The following is a 22,429-nucleotide window of genomic DNA, read 5'->3' as shown; positions in this document are numbered from 1 at the left end:
TGCGGCATGTGGCATCTTCCCGGACCGGGGCACGAACCCGTGTCCCCTGCATCGGCAGGCGGACTCTCAACCACTGCGCCACCAGGGAAGCCCTTTATGATGTTTTTAACCTCAGTTTCCCCTGAACTGCTCTTACGAATTCCCACTTTGGACCACGGCAAATTTCACTGAAGACCCAGGGCCCTCACCAAAATCAGGAAGATAATTTTTGAAGATAAGACACTAGCTCTCTGCAAGGCAGGTGACTCTTTAATCCATGCATAGAGACGACCAGATGCAGACCTGTTCTTCAGAACCTTTTTTCTTCTTCTTCTAACCACCAGAGAAGGTCAGCTTGAAGCAAAACAAGCTGAAATCGCCTCAAAAAGCCCACCTCATTACACACAACAGGGCAAAACCTGAAGTGAAGTCTCAGTTTATTTCAGAGCAGACCCAGCATGTATTCTTACACAGGTGTCCACTAAAGACTGATCAGCAAAGCACCACCACTACAAACATACAAACTCCGCTGGGGGCTCCCCCGTGTGTCATTCACGGAGTCCACCTCTTCCTCAGCCATAAATAAGCCCTTGTTCTTTTGCGGGGAAGGTCATCAGTGTGTATCTTGAGCGACAGACCATTTGTTTACTCTGGAACTTTGAAAGGGAGGTGACTCAACTTATTTCCTCCCCTGCATCTGAGATGCAATCGCTTCTCTGAATATCTAAACGGTGACCTGGGAGATAGGTCGTGGAGGGTCCCTCAACAAAGACTCTTCAGGACCAGCCTGTCAGGCTCCTTAAGTACTTAATCCTTTGTTTTTCAGAAACCTTTGCACCTGGGCTCCGAAGAGGCAAGCAGGCCCAAAGAAGCGGCCACAGGCCTGGGAGCGAGAGGCCTCTCGGAGCAGTCACCGGGGAGGAGGAGGGGGCAGGGAGGGGACGGGTGGAGATGCAGGGGGACAGAAATCAGCTGAAACACTCCATGCTGGTTCTGACTCGCTCCATCTCGTGCAGGAAGCTGTAGAACTGAGGCAAGGTTAATTCTGGGGAGAGAAAATGCAGCTTCAGGTAAATGTTTCCAACTCCACAGAATCATCCAAGAAAATGAATTTCCACCCAGAGACTTTCTTTTTCTTTTTTGGTTTAGTACCTCTAAGCAGTTCTTGACAGGTAATTGATCATAGTAAAGAACTGAAGCCTTGAACATAGAAAGTTCTCAGCTCCCCAAGAAAAAGGAAGGGGGTTATTTAAAATGGCATTAACTCCCCAGCACAAAGGGATGAAAGGGGGTCATTCAGGACAGTAGACATGGCTCCTACAGCAAGAGTTTCTTGCTCTTCGATTTTCGCCATTCCTACCTCACCCTTTCTCTTTTGCAAAAAGATCTAAAAGTCTTCAAACTGTGGGGTCTCCAACCTGCTGATGGCTTATTATTTATGAGAGCAAAGGCAGCAGAATGGTGACTCCACAGCTTGGCTATGACTTTTTCTTCTGGAAAAATGATTGGTGGTGGGCTTCACAAACCCAATGACTGAAGAAAACATGGAAAAAGGGAAAGGGCTCTAATGGGAATTTGGACTCACCTATGTATAAATTTTCAGTGTGATTTCCTTTCTTAACCACCAACTTTAACTGATCCAAAACGGAAAAAGAGAAATAAAACATTTAAATTAAAATGATGACAACTGGGCAAAGAAATTCCTAAAACCTGAACTATCACGTAAACATCAAAGCATCCAGCATCTAACTTGAGAGTTACTAGGGAGCAGTCTGGATCGTCCACCACCAAAACTTCTAACAAATTCCACAATTACATGAACAATCAAACTTTCAAGAATAATATCCAGATCCTATTAATCTGAAAGTAAGCCTGTTAGTGACTATATCTTTGGCTGACCACATTGCTCTGAGATACAGAAGGCACTGGATATTAAAGAAACCCGATGTAGATTTAATAACAAGTCAAAAATCTCCCAATTTTCAGAGATGAGGAGAAGACTTACTTGTAAAAAAATACTTCCCACTTTTTCCAGTTCGCTGCTCCCAGACGTCACTGTGACACAAAAGAGAAAACCAGTAAGTGACTGGTTGAGGACTCACTCTGAAGACCCCAATCTTGCAAGTTGTACAGCAGAAGCCACGTGGGGGCCAGTATGAGGACAGCAGAATGTGCTTTTCAGGAAGTGAACTTATTGAGACCCGTGGATAGAAAGAGCTGCCGAATGTGGACACCGACACACAGAAGCAGGTGCTGGACCCAACAGTCTTGGGGGAACCAAGGACACCTCTTCCCCAGCAAAGTCATCTGAAAGCCTCTGCCACCCAACCCTACATCACCCAAATGACCCAGGACTGGCTCTAACTAGTTACCTCCAAATGTCCACTCCATATCTATAAGCTGGTTAATCATCAGAGTCTGACCTATGGCCCATCGAGCAAGGGTGGGGGCATTCTGTTTCCACTGGAACAAAAGCAGAAAGCCAAAGTCATAACAATGGGAAAAATCCCCCCTCTTCATTCCGCCCCCAACACAGCATGTTTAGTCTTTACACAGACAGTGGTAAGCATGCAGAACGAAGGGCTCGGCCTGTGTGCACAGATCTGGGGGCTGGGGGGAGTCAAGAGGGGCAGGAGACAATACAAATGTTTTCTTTTATTCCAAGATTTAATACAGGTTGGAACAAAAATGGTATGACATTTATATTCGGTCAAATCAGAGGGAAAAAAATTAGAGATGCACTGAATAGTGCTGTTTAAAAGCTGCATGTCTGTCATCTGCATGAAACCAAATGAAAAACATTAAGCTGGGAAACGACACACGATGACTGACGGTTTTTCCTTAGTCAGCATTTTCCATTTGTTTCTTTTCATGAAGTAAAAGCAAGCGATCTTAATTAACCTTGATTAGGAGGAATTATGATACCTTTTCAGAAAAGTAAGTGGCTTTCTCCTCACTGAGACCTATAAGAGAACAGAAGGAGACATGAACACAGTGCAGGGCTGCAGGGCCTGTCACCCTGAGCAGCCTTGGTGGTCACCTACCCAGAGTTATGAAATCAGCCCGGACCTGCTCAGCTGTGAGACTCTTCTTCAAGGCACCTAGGAGGGAGGGGAGAAATCAGTCAAAGAGGGCAAATCAATCAATCAGCTGGCAGTAAGTATTTAATGGGCACAACCTAAGTGACCAGGATGACAACAGGAATGAGCAGACTCAGTTCCCTCTCAGTCCAGTCGGGGAGGAAGGAGCCCCTGAGACCAGAGAGAACGAGGCAGCACATTTTGGGGTGTTTGTTGTGCCACACACGTGTTGGGCCCTCCAGAAACTATGGATGAGGTCAGAGACAAAAGAAAAGACTGTATGGACTTGGGGATGCGGCACTTGATCTGAGGAAATAAGGCCACAGACTCCTGGAGCCAAGTGGGGGAGTTCAAGGTCAAACAGGGTGCAGGGGTAATAGCCCAGAGCTGCACTGTGTGATCCATAACCACTGAACGTACGTGGCTCTTTATTTATTTTTTTTCTGTTTTTGGCCACACCACGAGGCTTGCGGGGATCTTGGTTCCCCGACCAGGGATGAAACCTGGGCCCTCGGCACTGAAAGCGCTAAGTCCTAACCACTGGACCGCCAGGGAATTCCTCTCTTTAACTTCTAATGAATTAAAATTAAAGAAAATGTACTATTCTGTTCCTCAATTGCATTAGCCGTTCCAAGTGCTCAATAGCCACATGGGCCCAGGGGCCACAGCACTGGTCAGGGCAGATTATATATACACTGTTCCCATCTACATACTGGCCAGCCTGCTGCAGAAGATCAGCCCTCAGGAAGTAAACCCAGGTGGACTAAGCAGTTTGGCCTCTACAGTTCCCAAGTCACTTGCAGAGGGGCTATCAAGATCTCCCCTCAGGAGCCCTGGGAACCCCCCACCCCGTGGGAGCCGCTTTGTTCTGCTTGCAGGCTCCCGTTCCTGAAAACAAACTGCTGCCAGCAATCCGGGCTTCTCAATGTTTAACCCGCAGGCCACAGCCTCGAGTCACGATTTGGCAGCGGCTTTAAAATTTTCCACTTCTTAGTCTTCCAGAAGATGACTAATCAAAGAGTAAGAAGACATCCACCACCATCCAGGGAGGGCCCTGAAGTAACACCCTAAACCTGAGCCTCCACCCCCATCGCACTCCAGAAAAACAACCCTAAAGGCTGTTGTCCCCTGCAAAATAAACCATGTCAACAAAGGGAGGAAATCTTTTATCTGCAAAATCAGACGGAGCAAGGAAACCACCGGGAAATAAAAAAGGCAAGACCCCAGGAAACCTTGGCCATAAAAGCTCTCCAAGAAGGCGGCTACATTCCAGACACTCCAAAGAACTCCTGGCTACCACGGCAGCTCAAATCCAATATTCTGTTTGATGATCCCAAAATACTCTGAAGTGGAGATTATTATTGTAACTTTTAGTTTACCAGGAAATTAAAGATCAGAATGATCAAGCTTCTGAGGGAGAAGATTTGGCAAATCCATAGTCAACGACTGCACTGCCAAGAACTCAACTGCAGCTATGCCCCCCAAATACACTGAGATCTACGTGGGCAGCTCTTCAGCAATGTGGGCAGGAGAGATGAAATGTCAGCAACAGCACATTGGTTTTGGTGCATCCACACAACCGCCTGGGCGCCGAGGTGATTTTGTTAAAACTTGAGTCAGACCATGTCTCTCCTCTGCTCAAAACCCTCTAATAGCTCCTGTTTCACTCACAGCAAAATCCAAAGCTCTCATAATGCCTGGCAGGATCTGGCCTTCTTTAGAACCCTATGCTCTCTCCCTTGCTTAGCTCTTCTTGTAATTTGCTAGGCAGGTTCCTACCTCCAGGCATTTGCCCTTGCAGTTCCCTCTGCTGGGAACACATTTCCTCAAATCCACACATGCTCACTCCTTCACTTCATTCTGGAATCTGCTTGAATCACACCTCCTCTGAAAGGATCCCTGACCATTCTTCAAGTATACTTTTCTGCATCGCATTTATAACTACCCAACTTTATGTTACATATTTATTGTCAATTTTCCCACTAAAATGTCAGATTGATGAGAACAAGGACTTGGTCCATTTTGCCTACTGCTGTGTCCCAAGCTCCTAAAAAAGTGCCTGGCACCGTTCATTGGCTGGCACTCAATAAACACATATTGAATGAAAGAATCCATACAATGGAATACTATGCAACCTTTAAAAAGAATAAGGTAGCTCTTGATGTGCCTATTTGCAAAATATAACTGAAAGAAGAAAAGGAAAGGTAAGAACAGTCTGCACAGTGTAATCCCTTTTGCATAAATAAAGAAGTATGTATTATCTATTCTTATTTCTAGCTTTAATTATATCCTTATTTTATAGCTAAGTAGACAGATGTGAGGCATATTTTTTCTGAACATATCCACAAAAAACTTAAGAGTGGATATGTTTTGGGAAAGGGACTGGGTGGGACTTTGTTTTTCTTTGTGTCATTTAAAAATGTTCTAGCTGCACGCTGGTTTTTTTATCTGAAGACAGTAAAATTGTGAGCCATTTTTGTTTTCTTTCTTGTACTTTCTATAATTAAAAAAAAATGTCCCCCACTCCAAGAAAAAAAAAATTAAATGAATTGCTCAGGGCCACAACAGCTGGCAAGTGGCAGAGAAAGTCGCTTACAGGCCAGAGGGTTCCCAAACCCAGGCTCTTTCCACACTAGGTCATTCGGAGATGCTGTCGGGGAGGCAGTACCAGGCCACGCCTTGACAGTGACTGACAACAGAGGCTACCAAGCTGCAGGGGCCACAGCAAGCTCTCCGTCCTGATGTCACCTCATTACCTGGGGCAGGCAGGAGCCATACTTTAGAAATATACATATGTATATATATATATTTGCATTGTGCTAGGCCTCAAGCCCTTAGCTTCTTTTTCAGCTTTTTCCTTTGGTGATGCCTTTGTCCTAAGTGCAAGACAGGCCTGCAGCGTTGACCCTATGTCAGATAGAAAACTCTGAACTCCAGGGCTGGAGTCACCAGAACATGTCACTAGGGGAAATCTGAGAATGTCCTTTAAACACAGATAACCATCTGGGATGGTTTGTAAAGTCCTTGAGCTCCACTTTTCACTGGAACAGTTGCCTTAGGCAAACCCCCATTGCCATCAAGTAGGATGGGTGACAAGACAGAGGTGTATGTGAGGGTGAGGGTTTCAGGAAACAGCTGGAAAATTAGGAAACACTATTCTTCCAGCCAAAATCTATGTAAGTTTATTCAGTATAATAAGGGAAGCCCAAGCGACAGAACTAAGCCTTGGTGAAGAGCCCTGGAGAAGGAAGCAGATGGGAGAGCACAGTGAGCCCCATTCATTCAGTCATTACTGACCCTGAAGGCTGACCAGCTGAATCCACCCCTGCGAGGTTCACGGGGAAACAGAGGTCATGGTCACTGTACACAGATGTACTGGGCACCCACTATGTGCCAGCACTGTGCTGGACCCTGGAATACATCAATGAACTGAACAGGCAACAATCTCTGTTCTCCCGAGGCTCACAATCTTTTGGGAGGAGAAAGACCAAAACAATAATGTAACAAGTAGGTAAGCCATATAGAGTATTATTGAAAAGTGCCACAGAGAAAAGTAACAGAGCAGGGTAAGGTCAGGAACCCTGGGGAACTTAGTTCAACACTGGATTAAATACCATTTGTGACTATTGTTCAGTGCTGATTATCCCTTTTTTGGCCCAGCCAGCCAGACAGACTCCTTTGGGAGTGGGCAAAGGGAGTTATCACCTTTTCTTAAAAAACAACCAGTTACTGAGTACCCACAAGGGCCAGATATCTTGTAATGTATTAAAGTAAAAACCGCTTAAATTATGGCCCTATTGTGAAGTTATCTGTAACCTTTTCTAGGAGACAACTCATGATGCTAATGACAATCAATCATCATACCAGCGGCAGTGTAGCTACCACTCATTATTGAAGCGAGCGCTTTACATTGATCTTTCTCCATTCTGGGGGAAGAAATGCTGTTTCTTAATTTTTATTTTTAAATTATTTTCTTTTAATTTTTCTTGGCTGCGCCACACAGCTTGTGGGATCTTAGTTCCCCGACCAAGGACTGAACCTGGCCCCGGAAGTGAAAGCGCAAGTCCTAACCGCTAGACCGCCATCTTTCTCTGTTCTTGCAACAATGTATGAGCTACAAGTATCGGCTCCATTTTAGTCCTGAAGAAACTGATTCTCAGAGCGGTTAAGTGATGTGGCTCGAGGTCTCAGAGCTGTGAAGGAGCCACAGTGACAAGTGAGCACACAAGGGCCACCTAGGAACCGAATGCACGGTGGGGGCCCTATCGGGATCCTGACGAGAACACCACTCACACACAAAATGTACGAGACAATGGGGAAGTCTGAACACGGACTGCATATTTTAATTTTAGATACGATAATTGCATAGGGACTTGATAAGGGGGAAAAAGTCCTTTATCTTTTAGAGACACATAACTAGGAATTGAATGAACTGAATGAAATGATATGATATCTGAGATTTGTCTAAAAATAGTCCACTTTGGAGAGCAATGAGGAGAATTAGTGGGGCACAGATAAAGCAATTCGTCCATGGGATGATAAAGGTTGATCTCAGGTGCTTTTAAGAATTACATACTAAGTAGTAAAAGAAAAACATTGAAAAAAAAAAAAAAAAAAACCCAAACCAAAAACCCCACAAGCTTTGAGCTAATCAAGGGAGGTTCCAGCAGCAGCTTTTCCACTGTAAGATCTTAAGTAAGTCACTTCCCCTCTCTAGGGCTCTGTTTCTTTATCTCCAAGACAAAGATCAGACTAGATCAGCACTTTACAAAGCTTTTACTTGACCCTCCCCCTGCCCCCTTCCCCCCCTCCAAAAAAAGAAGAGGTCCATGGTTAACTGTTTCACAGATACTGGTTAAGCAGGTTGCTTTACTGCAGGACTTTTCAGAGCCCGAGATATGTTAATGTGTGTGTGAATCTCCAAGATTCCAAGGCTGGGGGGTGCGGGGACAGTATTTTATGACCCTGTCAGGCCACTGAAGTCTTTTCTGGATGAAAACAACAATCTGGGGGAAGACTGATCTGGAGAGTTCTCGAGGTCCTTTCAGCTCTTAACAAGCTGCACTTCTACAATGAGGTCTTACTGCACAAGCAGGACCAGGATGAGGGAAGGCGAAGAGAATGAGGGCCTTACACTTCAGACTAGATTGGGGAAGGCCCTGAATGCCAAGTTAAGGACTACAGAATTTATTATGCAAAATAAACAGTTGAGAGGAACAGCAGGATCCAAGGATCCAAGTTGTACTATACTCCAGGGCAAACTGGAATCTGGGATGGGAGAACAGAAGCGGAGATGTTGCTGCCGTAACAAGGCATGAAGGGCTAAGAACATGTTCTGGGATGGCAGCCTTTGGGACCGAAAAGAAAATGGCACATTGGGAATTCCCTGGCGGTCCAGTGGTTAGGGCTCCATGCTTTCACTGCCGAGGGCCCAGGTTCAATCTGTGGTTGGGGAACTAAAATCCCACAAGCCGTGCAGTGCAGATAAAAAAAAAAAAGGAAAAGAAAATGGCACATCAGGCCAAGGGATGAGGAAGAGGCCAAGAGACTTACAAGCTACCTCAGATGCTTAGGAGATGCTCTAGAAGAAATGGAGAATTCAAGCAGAAAAACTCTGCAGGAAGAGAAAAGTCAGATTGCATGAGAACAAAAAGAAGAGTAAAACAAATTCTTGAGAGCTACTGAGAAGTACAGCAAACCTGAGACTTCGATTCTAGAACTTGAAAAGCTTGAAAAGCTTTGGGACATTAAATAGTCAAGAGGTGAATTCAGATCCTCTCCATTAGATGAAGGAAGGAACGTTCTACCTGATGATCTGATATCGAGGCAAAGGACTGAATAAGGACTAAATAATGTTGAAGTTCAGCAAGCACTGTACTAACTCATTTATTCCTAACACCAACACCATAAACTGCTCTTATTATTCCGTTTTTCAGATGAGAAACTGAGGCACCAAGAGGCTGATTTGTCCAAGGCCAAATAGCTACATTAGGTGATATGACCAAGACTCAAATCCAAGTGAGCTTGCAAAGCCCATCCCTGGAACTCAGCATACCTCAGTGTTCTCTGCATCTATAGAAAACAGTCTGCTTGAAGAATATACACCCAGCATCCCCTGGGAGGATCACAGGGTCTCCCAAGTTCAGCTCAACTCACCTAGCATGTACTAAAAGCTCCTGCTCTGTGTCTTCACTTTACTTGTGACTGTGGCTTAGGAAAGTAGTACAGACATGCCCCTGACTTCAAAGAACTGTCTGTTAGGGCCACGAGATAGACATACACAAAACAGCATGATCAACAGAAAACAAAATGATTAGAGTCCAAAATGAGAGCTGCAGATAAAAGAACCTATCTCGGTTGTTGAGAGGAAGGGGAGGTCACCATGGACTGAAATGGTTTGGGAAGACTTTCTGAAAGAGGTAGAACAGAGGCTGGAGCGCAAGGATGAGGAGGGATTAAGGCAGTCTGGCAGGATGGAATGCGGTGGGGAGCAGAGATGAGAAGGACAGGAAAGAACCGAGGCAGGGACACCAGACAGAGATCTCCTGAAAAACCAGTATCCACAACAGCTCACAGGTTTCCCCATTCCCACAGGTGTAGGCTAGACAATGGGAATAAAGAGAATAAGTACTCCTGATTCTGCACTCTGGGCACCTGTCCTACGAAATGCTCACCTAAGTTAAGAACATAGATTTTCTAAGGATGTTCACTGCGATATTGTTTCTAAGAGTGAAGAGTCAGAACTAAAATGTCCAGCAACAGGAAATGGATTAACTAAAAGAAGATACATTCAGTCCAAGGTACACTGCAGTCATCAGAAGAACGAAGTTGATGTGGAGAGATCTCCACGATGTACTAGGTCTGAAAAAATGCAAGCCGCAGAGCAATTCTATGGTTTATTACCATTTGTGAAAAACAAAACTACATGAATGTATACGTGTACGTCTGTCAGTGTATACAAAAATATAAAAAGATATACACTGGACTTCCCTGGTGGCACAGTGGTTAAGAATCTGCCTGCCAATGCAGGGGTCACGGGTTTGAGTCCTGGTTCAGGAAGATCCTACATGGTTCAGAGCGGCTAAGCCCGTGCACCACAACTACTGAGCCTGCACTCTAGAGCCTGAGAGCCACAACTACTGAGCTTGCATGCCACAGCTACTGAAGCCCACACGCCTAGAGCCCATGATCCACAACAAGAGAAGCCACCGCAATAAGAAGCCCACGCACCGCAATGAAAAGTAGCCCCCGCTCGCTGCAACTAGAGGAAGCCTGTGCACAGCAACAAAGACCCAACGCAGACAAAAATAAATAAATAAATAATAATAATTTTTAAAAAAGGATATACACCAAAATTATACTGTGATTATTCCTAGAGACAAGAGTGGGATGAGAGTAAAAGCGGATTTTCCCTTTGACTCTCCAGAGCTCTGCAGTTTTAAGTTTATAATGAAAATTTATTCCTGTGTTAAAAAGACTGCAAGTTCCCATCCAGCCTTGTGGTTCTCATGCTTTAACCTGCCATGAGGGCAAAGAATGCAAGAACTGCACAAACAGAGGATCATAAAATTTCACAGCTGGAAACCTCAGGGATGTTCTGATTCACACCGCCTGAACCTTAGGAGCACAAGACACGGCAAAGGAAAGGATCTGCACTAAGATATAACAGAAGGCCCGACAGGAACAAACAAATCAAGCACCCAACTTTTAATGCACCTTTGTGCTGAGATCTTGGGAAGATCAGCTTATTACTGATTTTTAAAATATGCAAACTGGGGATGCTATTTTACCTCCTCTCAGCCCGGTTGACATTTATTCATTCCTTAAGACTGGGCTCAAATGTCATGTCTCTCTTCAAATAAAATTAACTTTTAATTAAATTGCCAAATTAATTCTTGCAACTTTTTAGACAAAACATAGCTAAAAATAAACAATTAAAACAACCTGCAGGGCTTCCCTGGTGGCGCAGTGGTTGGGAGTCCGCCTGCTGATGCAGGGGACACGGGTTCATGCCCCGGTCTGGGAAGATCCCACATGCCGTGGAGCGGCTGGGCCCGTGAGCCATGGCCGCTGAGCCTGCGCGTCCGGAGCCTGTGCTCCACAACGGGAGAGGCCACAACAGTGAGAGGCCCGCGTACCGCAAAAAAAAAAAAAAACAACCTGCAGTCCTACTACCCAGATAGAGCCACAGTTAACTTTTTTTTATGCAAAAATAGGACGGTGGCAGACAGTATTAAACAGAATACTGTGAAAGGTTTTCCGTATCATTACATTTTCCTCAACAGCATCTTTTTAAATTACTACATAATTTGAAAAATAAGAACAACCTTTTGCTGAGGTACTGTGCTAAGCATTTTATTTACATTATCTTAATTAATCTTCAAAAGAACTCCATGCACACACCAAAAACAAGCTTAGATGGAGGGGAACAACTGCTGGGGGACGGTTGTTGCTAGGGGTTGAAAGAGATCAGGTACTTAGCCAAAGTCACACTACTTATCAAGGGCCAGACTCACACTCAGGTCCTACTAAGTCAAACTGAATTCTTGACCACCGTGATACTCCCCTCTAAAAATGGACCACAACTCGTTACACCAATTTCCAGCTGCTGGGTAATTTGATTGCTTCTAATTTTTCTCTGTCATAAACAGTGCTACGACGGACAGCCCTACAGCTCAACCTTTGTGATCACCTCACTTCTGGCTAGAAACTTTCTCTGATTGCTCTAAGGCAAACCCTGCTTCTCAAACTATCTGCAGCAAAAGACCTATCTTTAAAATTTTTCAATCCATCATGGACTGATATTTTTGTAAAATACAATGAAAATTAATTCCTAGAACTATGAAATGAAAAAAACACATACAAAATATAAGCCCCAGGCTTCCCTGGTGACGCAGTGGTTGAGAGTCCACCTGCCGATGCAGGGGACATGGGTTTGTGCCCCGGTCTGGGAGGATCCCACATGCCACGGAGCGGCTGGGCCTGTGAGCCATGGCCGCTGAGCCTGCGTGTCCGGAGCCTGTGTTCCGCAACAGGAGAGGCCACAACAGTGAGAGGCCCATGTACCGCAAAAAAAAAAAAAAAAAAAAAAAAAAAAAAAAAAATATATATATATATATATATATATATAATATATATAAGCCCCAAATGGTTACAATGGTCAATTACATGTTTATGTATTATTTTACCACAGTTTTAAAAAAGCCCCATTTAAAAAAATTAACTGACTGAAGAGACTTCATCAAATTGTCATAAAAGTTTCTAAATTCTTACTCTCAGTTTCTGCACCTATCACGTAGAGGACCAAATAAGTCTGGGCACGGAAGCTGGGATGCAGACCGCAATTATACTCTCCCATGGCTATCTGTTTACCTGGCTTCCCTTCCTAGACTGCAGTCACGCCCATGTCTGGTTCACTACCAAACGCTCTGGCTCAGTGCCCAGAGCACACTTGCCAACCCGGTGGATTGAGGGAATGTTCAAGTAATGTCTCTAGCCTTGGCTGCCGGGAGAGGCTACTCACCATGTGGAACCAGGAGGAGGCTCTTCACGATGCCTCTGAGGGGGCCGAGACTGATCTGGTTGGTGGTGGCAAATTCAGAGAGCTGAGCCAGAAACCTTTCCACCTGCAGAGAGGGGATAGCACAAACCAGGCCTTCACTTGCTAAGCATCTCAGGACTGAAGGCCCGCACTCGGGAACGCTCCTTATCACAAGATACTTTACCTCTTTTGGCTCAGTTAGGAAGTGGAAGAGTACTTCTGTCAGGGCTGAGAACTTCTGTGAAGAGAACACAGAACATCAGTAAAATTCTACTCCTGGGTCAGTGTTCCCACATCCCATCCTACTACAGCCCCTTAAGAGAGAAGAGGAACACACAGATGTTGATACCTGTTTTGATCACCTTAAAGTTACAAACATTCATAATTTGAAAATATGTAAGCACACCAATGCTCATTGCAGCTCTATTTACAATAGCCGAGATGCGCAAGCAACCTAAGCGTCCATCAACAGATGAATGGATAAGGAAGATGTGGTACATGTATACAATGGAATATTACTCAACCATAAAAAGAATGAAATCTTGCCATTGGCAACAACATGGATGGATGTAGAAGGTACTATGCTAAGTGAAATAAGTCAGAGAAAGACAAATACCATATGATCTCACTTATATCTGGAATCTGAAAAACAAAACAAACAAAACAAAAACAGACTCACAGATACAGAGGGGAGAGGGGTGGGGTATGAAGTGGGCTAAGGGGATTAAGAGGTACAAACTTCCAGTTACAAAATAAATTAGCCACAGGGATGTAATATACAGCATAAGGAATATGGTGAATAATACTGTAATAAGTTTGTATGGTGACAGATGGTTACTAGACTTATGGTGATCATTTCATAATGTATACAAATGTCAAATCACTGTGTAGTACACCTGAAACTAACATAATATTGTATGTCAACTATATTACAATTAAAAAAAAAGTTACAAATATTCACAATACACACCACCAGTGTCAATCTATCTGTACCACTATATTGTCTGAAAAACTCATATATCTTATTGGGATACTTAGGCGATACATATTGAGAGATGGTGAGTGTGTGCACACATGTTCACACATACATCTCAAGGGTCTAAATACCACCCCTCCAACACCTCCCCCCGCATAAGACCTGAAAGGGAAAAATCACTGGAACATTCATAGCAGTTACTTTTTTTCTTTTCTCTTTTTGTTTATACTTTCACATACTTATTATTCAAACGTAAGTCAATTCAAATATATAATTTCTCCCATTTTCACCCTCACAAATGGTAACATATCATATGAACTTTTTCTCTACCTTGCTTTTGAAAGCAGTTACTTCTGTGTGGCAAGATTTTAGATGATTTTTATTTTCTTCTGTTTTGTCTATCCATGTTTTCTGGGTTTCCTTCTCCCACAATAAACATCTTGTTGAGTATATGACAAAACAGTAAAGTTTAACATGTTATTATACACTGTCTTAGAAGAGTCTCTTATTCTTTTGTGCATGTGAACCTCTTTATCAGTACCGATTACTAAGAACTGAATAGGGGCTTCCCTGGTGGCGCAGTGGTTGAGAGTCCACCTGCCGATGCAGGGGACACGGGTTCGTGCCCCAGTCCGGAAAGATCCCACATGCCGCGGAGTGGCTGGGCCCGTGAGCCATGGCCACTGAGCCTGCGCGTCTGGAGCCTGTGCTCCGCAACGGGAGAGGCCACAACAGTGAGAGGCCCGCGTACCGCAAAAAAAAAAAAAAAAAAAAAAAAAAAGAACTGAATAGATGTGTGTCCCCAAATTCATATGTTGAAGTCCTAATACCAAATACAGGGTATTACTGTATTTGGAGAGAGAGGCTGTGAGGAGGTGACAAAGGTTAAATGAGGTCATAAGGGTGGGGTGCTACTTGGATAGGGCTGGTGCCCTTGTAAGCAGAGGAAGACACCCCAGTGCTCTCTCTGTGAGGCACATGTCATGAAGACACGAAGGCAAGCCAGGAAGAGAGCTCTCACCAGGAGCTGAATCTATTGGCACCCTGATCTTGGAATCACCAGCCTCCAGACTGAGAGAAATAAATCTCTGCTGTTCAAGCCGCCCAGTCTGTGGTATTTTGTTATAGCAGCCCAAGCAGACTGAGACACATGTCATTACTTTCCCATGTTCCCTCCCAATGGACACAGTGTGTGTGGCATAGTGGGGAAAATCAACACACAAGAGTTTAAAAGACCCAGATGTGAATCATTGCTCTGCTGACCACCCAGTGTGACCCTGGGCAAGTCACTCAGCCTCACTGTGATTCAGTGCCCATTGGGGAAATGAAGGTAATAATACATAGCTTCCAGAACAGTACTAATTGGCACATGCAAAGCCTCCAGTACAGTGCCAGGCTAGAGGCTAAACCAACAGCAGCAATTACCACAGCTACAATTAAAGTCACTATGCCAATAGAGCCACCTTCCTGAAGCAATATAACATTTAAACAAAAAAGATTATAGATACTTCAGCTCAGAGCCCCCAAAGCTATACGTGTAACATGACTGTCAAATGCATCTGCCCTTTTTCCCATGACACTAAACTCCACGCAAACCCCTGGCAAGGCTCTGTATTATTTTATTCTAAAGTGTATTCTATTTTAAAATATAAAACTAGCGTTTGAAAATATAAAATATATGCAGAAGGTTTTAAAAAGACCCAGCTAACTTAAAAGAATATAAAATAAAAGGTCTTGCTGCCTCCCTGCCCCCTCCCACCTTAGTCGCACTCCCCAGGGTAGTTACTGCTAACACCTCTGTGGCCTTCCCATCATTTTATTTTCATTTAATTTCTTTTAAATACAAATGGGATCATATGGAACCCACTCCCTGCACCTCACCTTTTTTTCACTCAATTACATCTTAGAGATCAATCATGTCAGCAGATATAAATCTACCCAGTTCTTTTAACAACTGCATGACATTCAACTGGTAAAGACTTAGCATAATTTAGTTCCCTAGAAATGAACATTAATGGGTGTGTTTGTTGGTGTTATGTAAACGATGCTGCAATGAATATCCTCCCACATATTTCTTTGTGACATGTATGTCTATAAGATATATTCTCAGGAATTCCCAGGAGGTCCAACGGTTAGGACTCTGAGCTTTCACTGCCAAGGGCCCGGCTTCAATCCCTGGTCAGGAAACTAAGATCCTACAAACCTCGTGGTGCAGTTAAAAAAAAAAAAAAAAAGATATATTCTTAAAATGCATCCTAAGTCAAAGGATATGTGCATTTTTTATGTTGAGGTGTAGTTCAAGTACAATATTATATAAGTTCCAGGTGTACAACACAGTAATTCATAATTTTTAAAGGCTAGATTCCATTTATAGTTTTTATAAAATATCGGCTATATTCCCTGTGTTGTACAATATATCCTTATAGCTTATTTATTTTATTTATTTATTTATTTTTATTTTTGGCTGTGTTGGGTCTTCATTGCTGTGCGCAGGCTTTCTCTGGTTGCCGTGAGCGGAGGCTACTCTTCATTGTGGTATGCGAGCTTCTCATTGTCATGGCTTCTCTTGTTGCAGAGGACAGGCTCGCAGGCTTCAGTAGTTGTGGCCTGCGGGCTCTAGAGCTCAGGCTCAGTAGTTGTGATGCACGGGCTCGAACCCGTGTCCCTTGCATTGGCAGGCAGATTCTTAACCACTGTGCCACCAGGGAAGCCCTTTATAGTTTATTTATTTTTTACTTAACAGTTTGTACCTCTTAATCCCCTACCCCTATCTTGCCCCTCCCCCGTTCCCTCTCCTCACTGGGAACTACTAGTTTATTCTCTAAGATATATGCATTGTAAATGATGAGAAAATATTGCCAAATTGCCTTGCAAAGAAGTTGCATGGATTTACACTCCCACCACCCAAGGGCATAGAGGTGTCTGCTTTCTCAAAACTTCATGGATATTCCTGGGAACACTTTAACCAGTGCTGGTCCAGGGGCTGTTTTTCTGCAGTATTTGTGATATTGGGTATCAGCCTTGCCCAAATGCTGATATAGTGAAAACAAGAACAGTCAAGACTGGCTTGAGAATGTGTCCTCAAACTGTGAGTTTGCCTCTATTTCCTTAATTTTTTTTTTTTTTTTTTGCTGCAGATCTGTGAACTGTCAGATCTTTGGCCAACCGTGTTTCCTATGCCACCCGGGGCCTTTTAAAAAATGGGGCGACTGAGAAGGCCTCCAGCTGCTTTTCCATTTCCAGGCCTCAGCCTAGCACTCAGGCTTGGGCTCCTTGTGTGGTCTCATCCCTGCCTCTCCTCTCAAGAAGGGCCTCAAGCTACTGTGGTCTGTAGGCTGTTACAGACCCCCATCCCTATCTCCACTCTTCCAAAACCTCCTTATCCTCAAAGCCCTGCCAAGATACCAGGACACTCCCAACAAGAAAGGGACCTACCCAGATTCTTAAGTTCTGAGGCTCCCTCTTGGAACCTTACCTGGGGGCACTTAGAATTTTCAATCTTGATAAGGAACACAAACCTGTCTTAACAGAGAAGGTTCCTCCTCCAGCTTTGTAAGGTCAACTGCACCTTAATTATTGTCAGTGCACAGTAAGTATTTGTTGAATAAGTCTTCCCTAAACACTTTCCCCATTCTTTGCCTTTGTACCTGCATAGCTGTCTCTCCCTGGAATGCTCACCTGCTCATGAATATCCATGAAATCAAAATCTTAACTATTCTTACCAGTTAAACATATGAAAAGATGCTCAAGATCATTCCAGATAAGAAATGCAAATAAGCAAAACAAGGAGATACCAATTTTTCACTTATCAGATCTTCAAACTAATAGTCTGATGACACCAGTGTTGGTGAAAGTAACAGACATGCTTGCACACTGTTGAGAAGATAAACTGGGGCAACCTTTCTGGACTGTAACTTTGCAAAATCCATATCTACTTTTTTAAACAATCAGACCCTTTGACCTAGTAACTCCACTGCAAGAAGTATACCCTTCAGAGATGTTCTAAAAAGTAAACCCAGACACACACAAAGCAGTTTGTTGACAGCATTGTTCTTAAAAATAAAAAACTGAAAGCAACTTAAGTGTCTATTAATAGGGGACTGATTAAATTATGTTAGATCTGTTTCAAGGAATATCACACTCCCTTTTGTGTAAAAAAAAGGTTTTAAAGGATACCCATACATATGATGGCAGATTGCAGACTTTTTTTTTCTATAAAGATACATGAGAAACTATCAAAATGATGATTTCTGGAGACAAGAGAAATAGGTGTTTTTCTTTTAATTTTATACCTTTGAATACTGTCTGAATTTTCTAACTGTGTGTGTTGCTAGGTGAGAGACTGCAGACCATTTGTTTTCTTTATATTTTTCTGAATATCCTCTCATAACCACTCTAAAAGTGATTTTTTTTTTTTTTTTGCGGTACGAGGGCCTCTCCTGTTGTGGAGCACAGGCTCCGGACGCGCAGGCTCAGCGGCCATGGCTCACGGGCCCAGCCGCTCCGCGGCATGTGGGATCTTCCCGGACTGGGGCACGAACCCGTGTCCCCTGCATCGGCAGGTGGACTCTCAACCACTGAGCCACCAGGGAAGCCCTAAAAGTGATTATTTTTAAATCCTACCTACTCTCAAGGCTCCATGTTACCTAGGACTGTCCATGGCATCAGAGAGCACATGCAGATCCACTCAGTGCTGTACTGTGTCTCCATTTTCTGACCTGCCTCAGCAGATCACAACTTCCCCAGCACAAGAGGCCTCATTCATCAAGCCTTTGTAAATCTCACTGGGTTTAGTGGCTATTTGGTACATAGTAGGCATTCAGATAAATACCCACCGAATAAGCAATAAATGGTGATGACAACATTAATACAATGATTCTTTTTCTCCTTGAGGCCTGGGCCTCAGACTTCAAGGTAAGTTCAGCTAACAGAGTGGCTACTCAGAAAAGTTTGATCACCCAAGAAAAGGGGGGAAAATGGCCCAAAGGACTCTGATAAGTTGCTCATCAGGAAAAAGCTTTCTGTATTAAAAACAAAGGTAAAGGTTTAAAGTGCGTTTCAAGGTTAGAAAATGAGTCCAGCTCTGATCTTAAAGGAGGTGGATTATCTTTGGAATACCAAGTTGGAGGTAACCTTAGAGATCATACAATCCAGAAGCTTTAAAAAAAGTTTTTTAGCAGCAGAATCTTTTTTATTCCCCAAATAGAAGTCTTTCAGAAAGCCCCAATACACAAACAAGTAAAAGCTAAACTACCTGATTGGGGAGATCACCTACAAAGCTCTATTCTAGTGTGTTTAATTAATTCCCCAGGATCTGAAGTCAGGTGTCCGGTCCTGAATTCCTGGCTCCACCACTTCCTGGTTGCCTGCCCTTAAACAGGTCAATTTATTTCCCTGAACCATTTTTCTTATCTGTGAAATGGGAATGGTAACAGTACCTGACTCCTAGGGTGGTTGCAAGAACTCGGTGACTTAATACACATAAAAGCACTTAGAACTGGGCTGTAAAATACCGTGGCCGCTAGCCATGTGTGGCTACTGAGCACTTGAAAAAGGCTAATCTAATTTCAGATGTGCTTTAAAATACACACTAGAATCAGAAACCTCAGTACCAAAAAGTGAAAAATCTCACTGATATATTTTATGTGGGTTACACATTGAAATGATAATATTCTGATATAGTGGATTACAGAAAACACATTAAATTCATTTCCTGTTTCTTTTGAATTTTTAAATGTGGCTAATAGAAAATGTAAAGGTAGACCTGAGGCTTGCAGTTCATTTTTCTTGGACACTGAAGCCGCAGAACATGACTGGCATTACAGTTAGCGTTACTTCATGAGAAAACAATAAGTTGTGAGGATGTTGAGATGAAAGAGAGGGGCCCCGCCTCCTGGGAAGTTACAACCCAGTGGGGGAAATAAATGCACCTTTGCTGTGATGGTGAGAAGTGACATTTTAACTTGCTTCATTTGTCTGACTTAGTGGTATGAAAGGGGCATCCCAACCAGCACAGGAGCAGGAAGACTTCAGGGTTGACTGGCTGGCACCTGCAGCCTGAATAGTGAGAAAAAGCCTTTGCCAGCTCCACTACCATCAAGGACCCGCCCTCTACTGTGTAGGGTACATGGTTTCTTTCCTTGGGGACTACCAGTATCTCCCTTAATTGGGGCGGATGGGAGTGGCGACGAGGACTGGATGTCATCGCTTGCCCACAGAGCCATTCTGGCCTGGCCATTACCTACACACACATCCCACCCCCTGATGACCTGCCCCCACTCCAGGCTCCTTCAGCCCCCTCGAGATGCTAAGACCCTCCTCAGTCTCCCCAAGACCCCCGGCCTTCCTACAAAATGTCTCAGTCCCTCGCCTGGCCCACCAAATTCCACGGCTCCCCCAAACTCCATCAGCCTCCCAAGGCCCTTAGTCTGTTACTTCGGTTCTCCCAACTCCCTTCGGCCTCATCAAGACTCCCCTCAGCCCCCCGTCCAGGACCCTGCAAACTCTCCTGGTTCCCAGGACCCCCAGAAGTCCCCCAGTCCCATTTCTGGGTCCCCGAGATCCCCCTGGGATCCCTCAGCTTGGCCTTAGGCCTCCCGAGATCCTTCGGCCCTCAAAACTGGCCTGAGACCCCAATTCCCCTCAGCCCCTCCCCGAATCCCTCCCTACCGCCACAACGCACAGCGGGCGGCCGCGGCCTAAACCGCCATCCCCTCCGGCGCCCCCGCCCGGATCCCGCGCCGCGGTCGCCCGGCCCACCTGCGCGCCCAGCTGGTTCAGCTGCTGCATGTCGCCGCCCACGGCCTCGGGAACGGGGTCCTGCGTGCAGTGCAGGCGGCCCATGGCGTCCGCTCGGCGCCGCAGACCCCCAGCTCCCGCGCCTCGCCGGACTTCCTCCTTCGCGCCGCCGGCCTCGCCGCGCTTCCGCAGCCGCACTTTCGCCACGGGCCGCCGCCGCCGCCGCGCTCCTCTCGGACCGGTTCCGGGTGCTCCCTCACCGAGCCGCTGACGCGCGCGGACCCCGGGTGGGGCGGGGCAGGGGCGCCCTCGCGGAGCCCTGGATACCCGAGACCGCTGTGCCCAGTCCAGGGCGCTGAGCAGCACAGCGGTGAAACGCGGGATTCCCTGCGTGATCTCCCCCTGGGCTCAGAGCTTGGCCTCTCGGAACCTGCTTCACTATCCGTAAAATGATCCCGGGGGTGGCGCCTTAAATGCGCTCACCCTCTTAAAATGTTTAGAAGATAGCCTGGCACACTGGAGGTCCTCAACCAATGGCTAGCTGCTATCATTAACATCGTTACTATGCATCAGAAGATATTTAGGGCATGCCTCCTAGATGCCAGGCACTGGGGATAGAAACGTGAACAGGCAGGCCAAGTGTCTCTGGGAGAGCTTGGGTCAGAGCAGAGCAATAAAAGTTCAAACCTGGGCTTGCACCAGCATCATCTGGAGGGCATGCCAATTGCTGGGCCCCACCCACAGAGTCTCTGACTAGAAAAGCCTGGGATAGAACCTGAGAATTTTGCATTTCCAACAACTTCCCAAAGACCAGAGTTGAAGAAACTCTGGAGTGAAGGAAACACTGACCCAAAGAAGTGCAAGGAGTGTGATAGTGCCAGGCAGGAAGGTGGTCAGGTTGGTGGGGGAGATTATTGAGACAGTGATAATCACTGCAGCCCCTGAAACATGTTAACCCCCATGCTCTCTTCCCAAGGACCCCTTGCAGCCCGAGATAAGTAGTAATTACCCTGATCCCCACTGGACAGATGAGGAAACCAAGACATGCTCCTTGGAATCTAAGACCTGAGCCCTGCAAGCCCCAAAGCATCTTCACCTACCCCTGAGTCCAGCCTTGAGTGTAGGGAGAGGGTTCCTAGATACCTGGGGTGGGGGAGTGTGGGGAGGATTGGCTGGCTTTCTCCACCAGGCTTTTTTCTCTACGCTTTCCTAAAAATCCCTTCGGAAAGGGTATGAACAAATTCCTTCATACATTCATTCAACAGATAATCCTGAGTACCACCTGTGGGGCAGTTGCCCTGACAGGTGCTGGGATACCACAGTGACAAAACCAGATGCAGTGCCTGGCCTGGGAGAAGTCAGAGTTTAGTCAGGGAGGTAGACACACACGTGAAAAATCATGTGTGGGTGAAATTATGAAATGATGCCAAAAAGTACAAAGTGCTTTGAGAATGTATACAGGGCACCTGTCGAAATCTAAGGTACCTGGAAGAAAGTAAACCTTCGGGTGACTGACAGACAGGGACTGAACTCAGACCCCCTGACTCACTGTCCAGGAATTTAATTTTAAAATAGTTTTAACCTATTAAAAAAGATCCCTATCAGGGACTTATATTTCTTCATATCTTTAAGTATTAAATCAACTTTGTTCAGGTATAAATTATATAAAATGAAATGTACCCATTTTAAGTGTGTTTATTTTAAACTTAAAAAAAATAATAATCTTGAGGAAACCACTAAATTTCCTTCATTTCTGCTCCCACAGTGACTGGTGCTGAGGCACTCAATAGATATGTGTGGAATTGAATGTGACAGAAAATAGAGGAAGGGAAAGAAATTCACTTGAAACTGCAGCCCAACACCACAGTAGGACAGTAACTTTTTTTCCACATCACAGGTCATTGGAGCCGCTGTGATTTGTTTGGTTTTTACATATTCGGGGCTCTCCCACTTTGCCAAGCTATTTAATCTCTGGTACTCAAAGTGTGGTCCTTGGACCAGCAGCATGGACATTACCCAGGAGCTTGGTGGAAATGCAGACTCCCAGACTTATCCTAGACCAGCATTTTAAACAAGATCCCCTGGTGATTCATGATCACATTCAAGTTTGAGGTA

At 44.8% G+C, this 22,429-nt stretch overlaps 1 protein-coding gene across 1 annotated transcript; it reads right to left on the bottom strand.

The window, feature by feature from the left end:
* Positions 1-285: 285 nt before the first annotated feature.
* COMMD7 (COMM domain containing 7) lies at positions 286-20,816 on the bottom strand. Its single transcript, XM_082600481.1, has 9 exons — positions 20,336-20,816; positions 12,785-12,838; positions 12,583-12,685; positions 3,024-3,080; positions 2,905-2,942; positions 2,352-2,442; positions 1,985-2,034; positions 1,565-1,613; positions 286-1,024 (listed from the first exon to the last, which is right to left on the bottom strand). Exons 1-9 carry the CDS (start codon positions 20,417-20,419, stop codon positions 948-950), a joined length of 603 nt encoding a protein of 200 aa, XP_082456607.1. The 5' UTR covers positions 20,420-20,816; the 3' UTR covers positions 286-947.
* Between the last annotated feature and the right edge of the window lie 1,613 nt (positions 20,817-22,429).

This window comes from Mesoplodon mirus (genome assembly GCF_964341445.2).
Source record: "Mesoplodon mirus genome assembly, chromosome: 15".
Lineage (NCBI taxonomy): Eukaryota > Metazoa > Chordata > Mammalia > Artiodactyla > Ziphiidae > Mesoplodon > Mesoplodon mirus.
This window is presented reverse-complemented; position numbering and strand designations above follow the sequence as displayed.

Coding starts and splice junctions, on each gene's coding strand:
- COMMD7 (XM_082600481.1), bottom strand. CDS start 20,419: ATGGGCCGCCTGCACTGCACGCAGGACCCCGTTCCCGAGGCCGTGGGC. Junction 12,686..12,784: donor TCCTAACTGAGCCAAAAGAG/GTAAAGTATCTT, acceptor CCCTCTCTGCAG/GTGGAAAGGTTTCTGGCTCA. Junction 2,943..3,023: donor GGCTGATTTCATAACTCTGG/GTAGGTGACCAC, acceptor GTTCTCTTATAG/GTCTCAGTGAGGAGAAAGCC.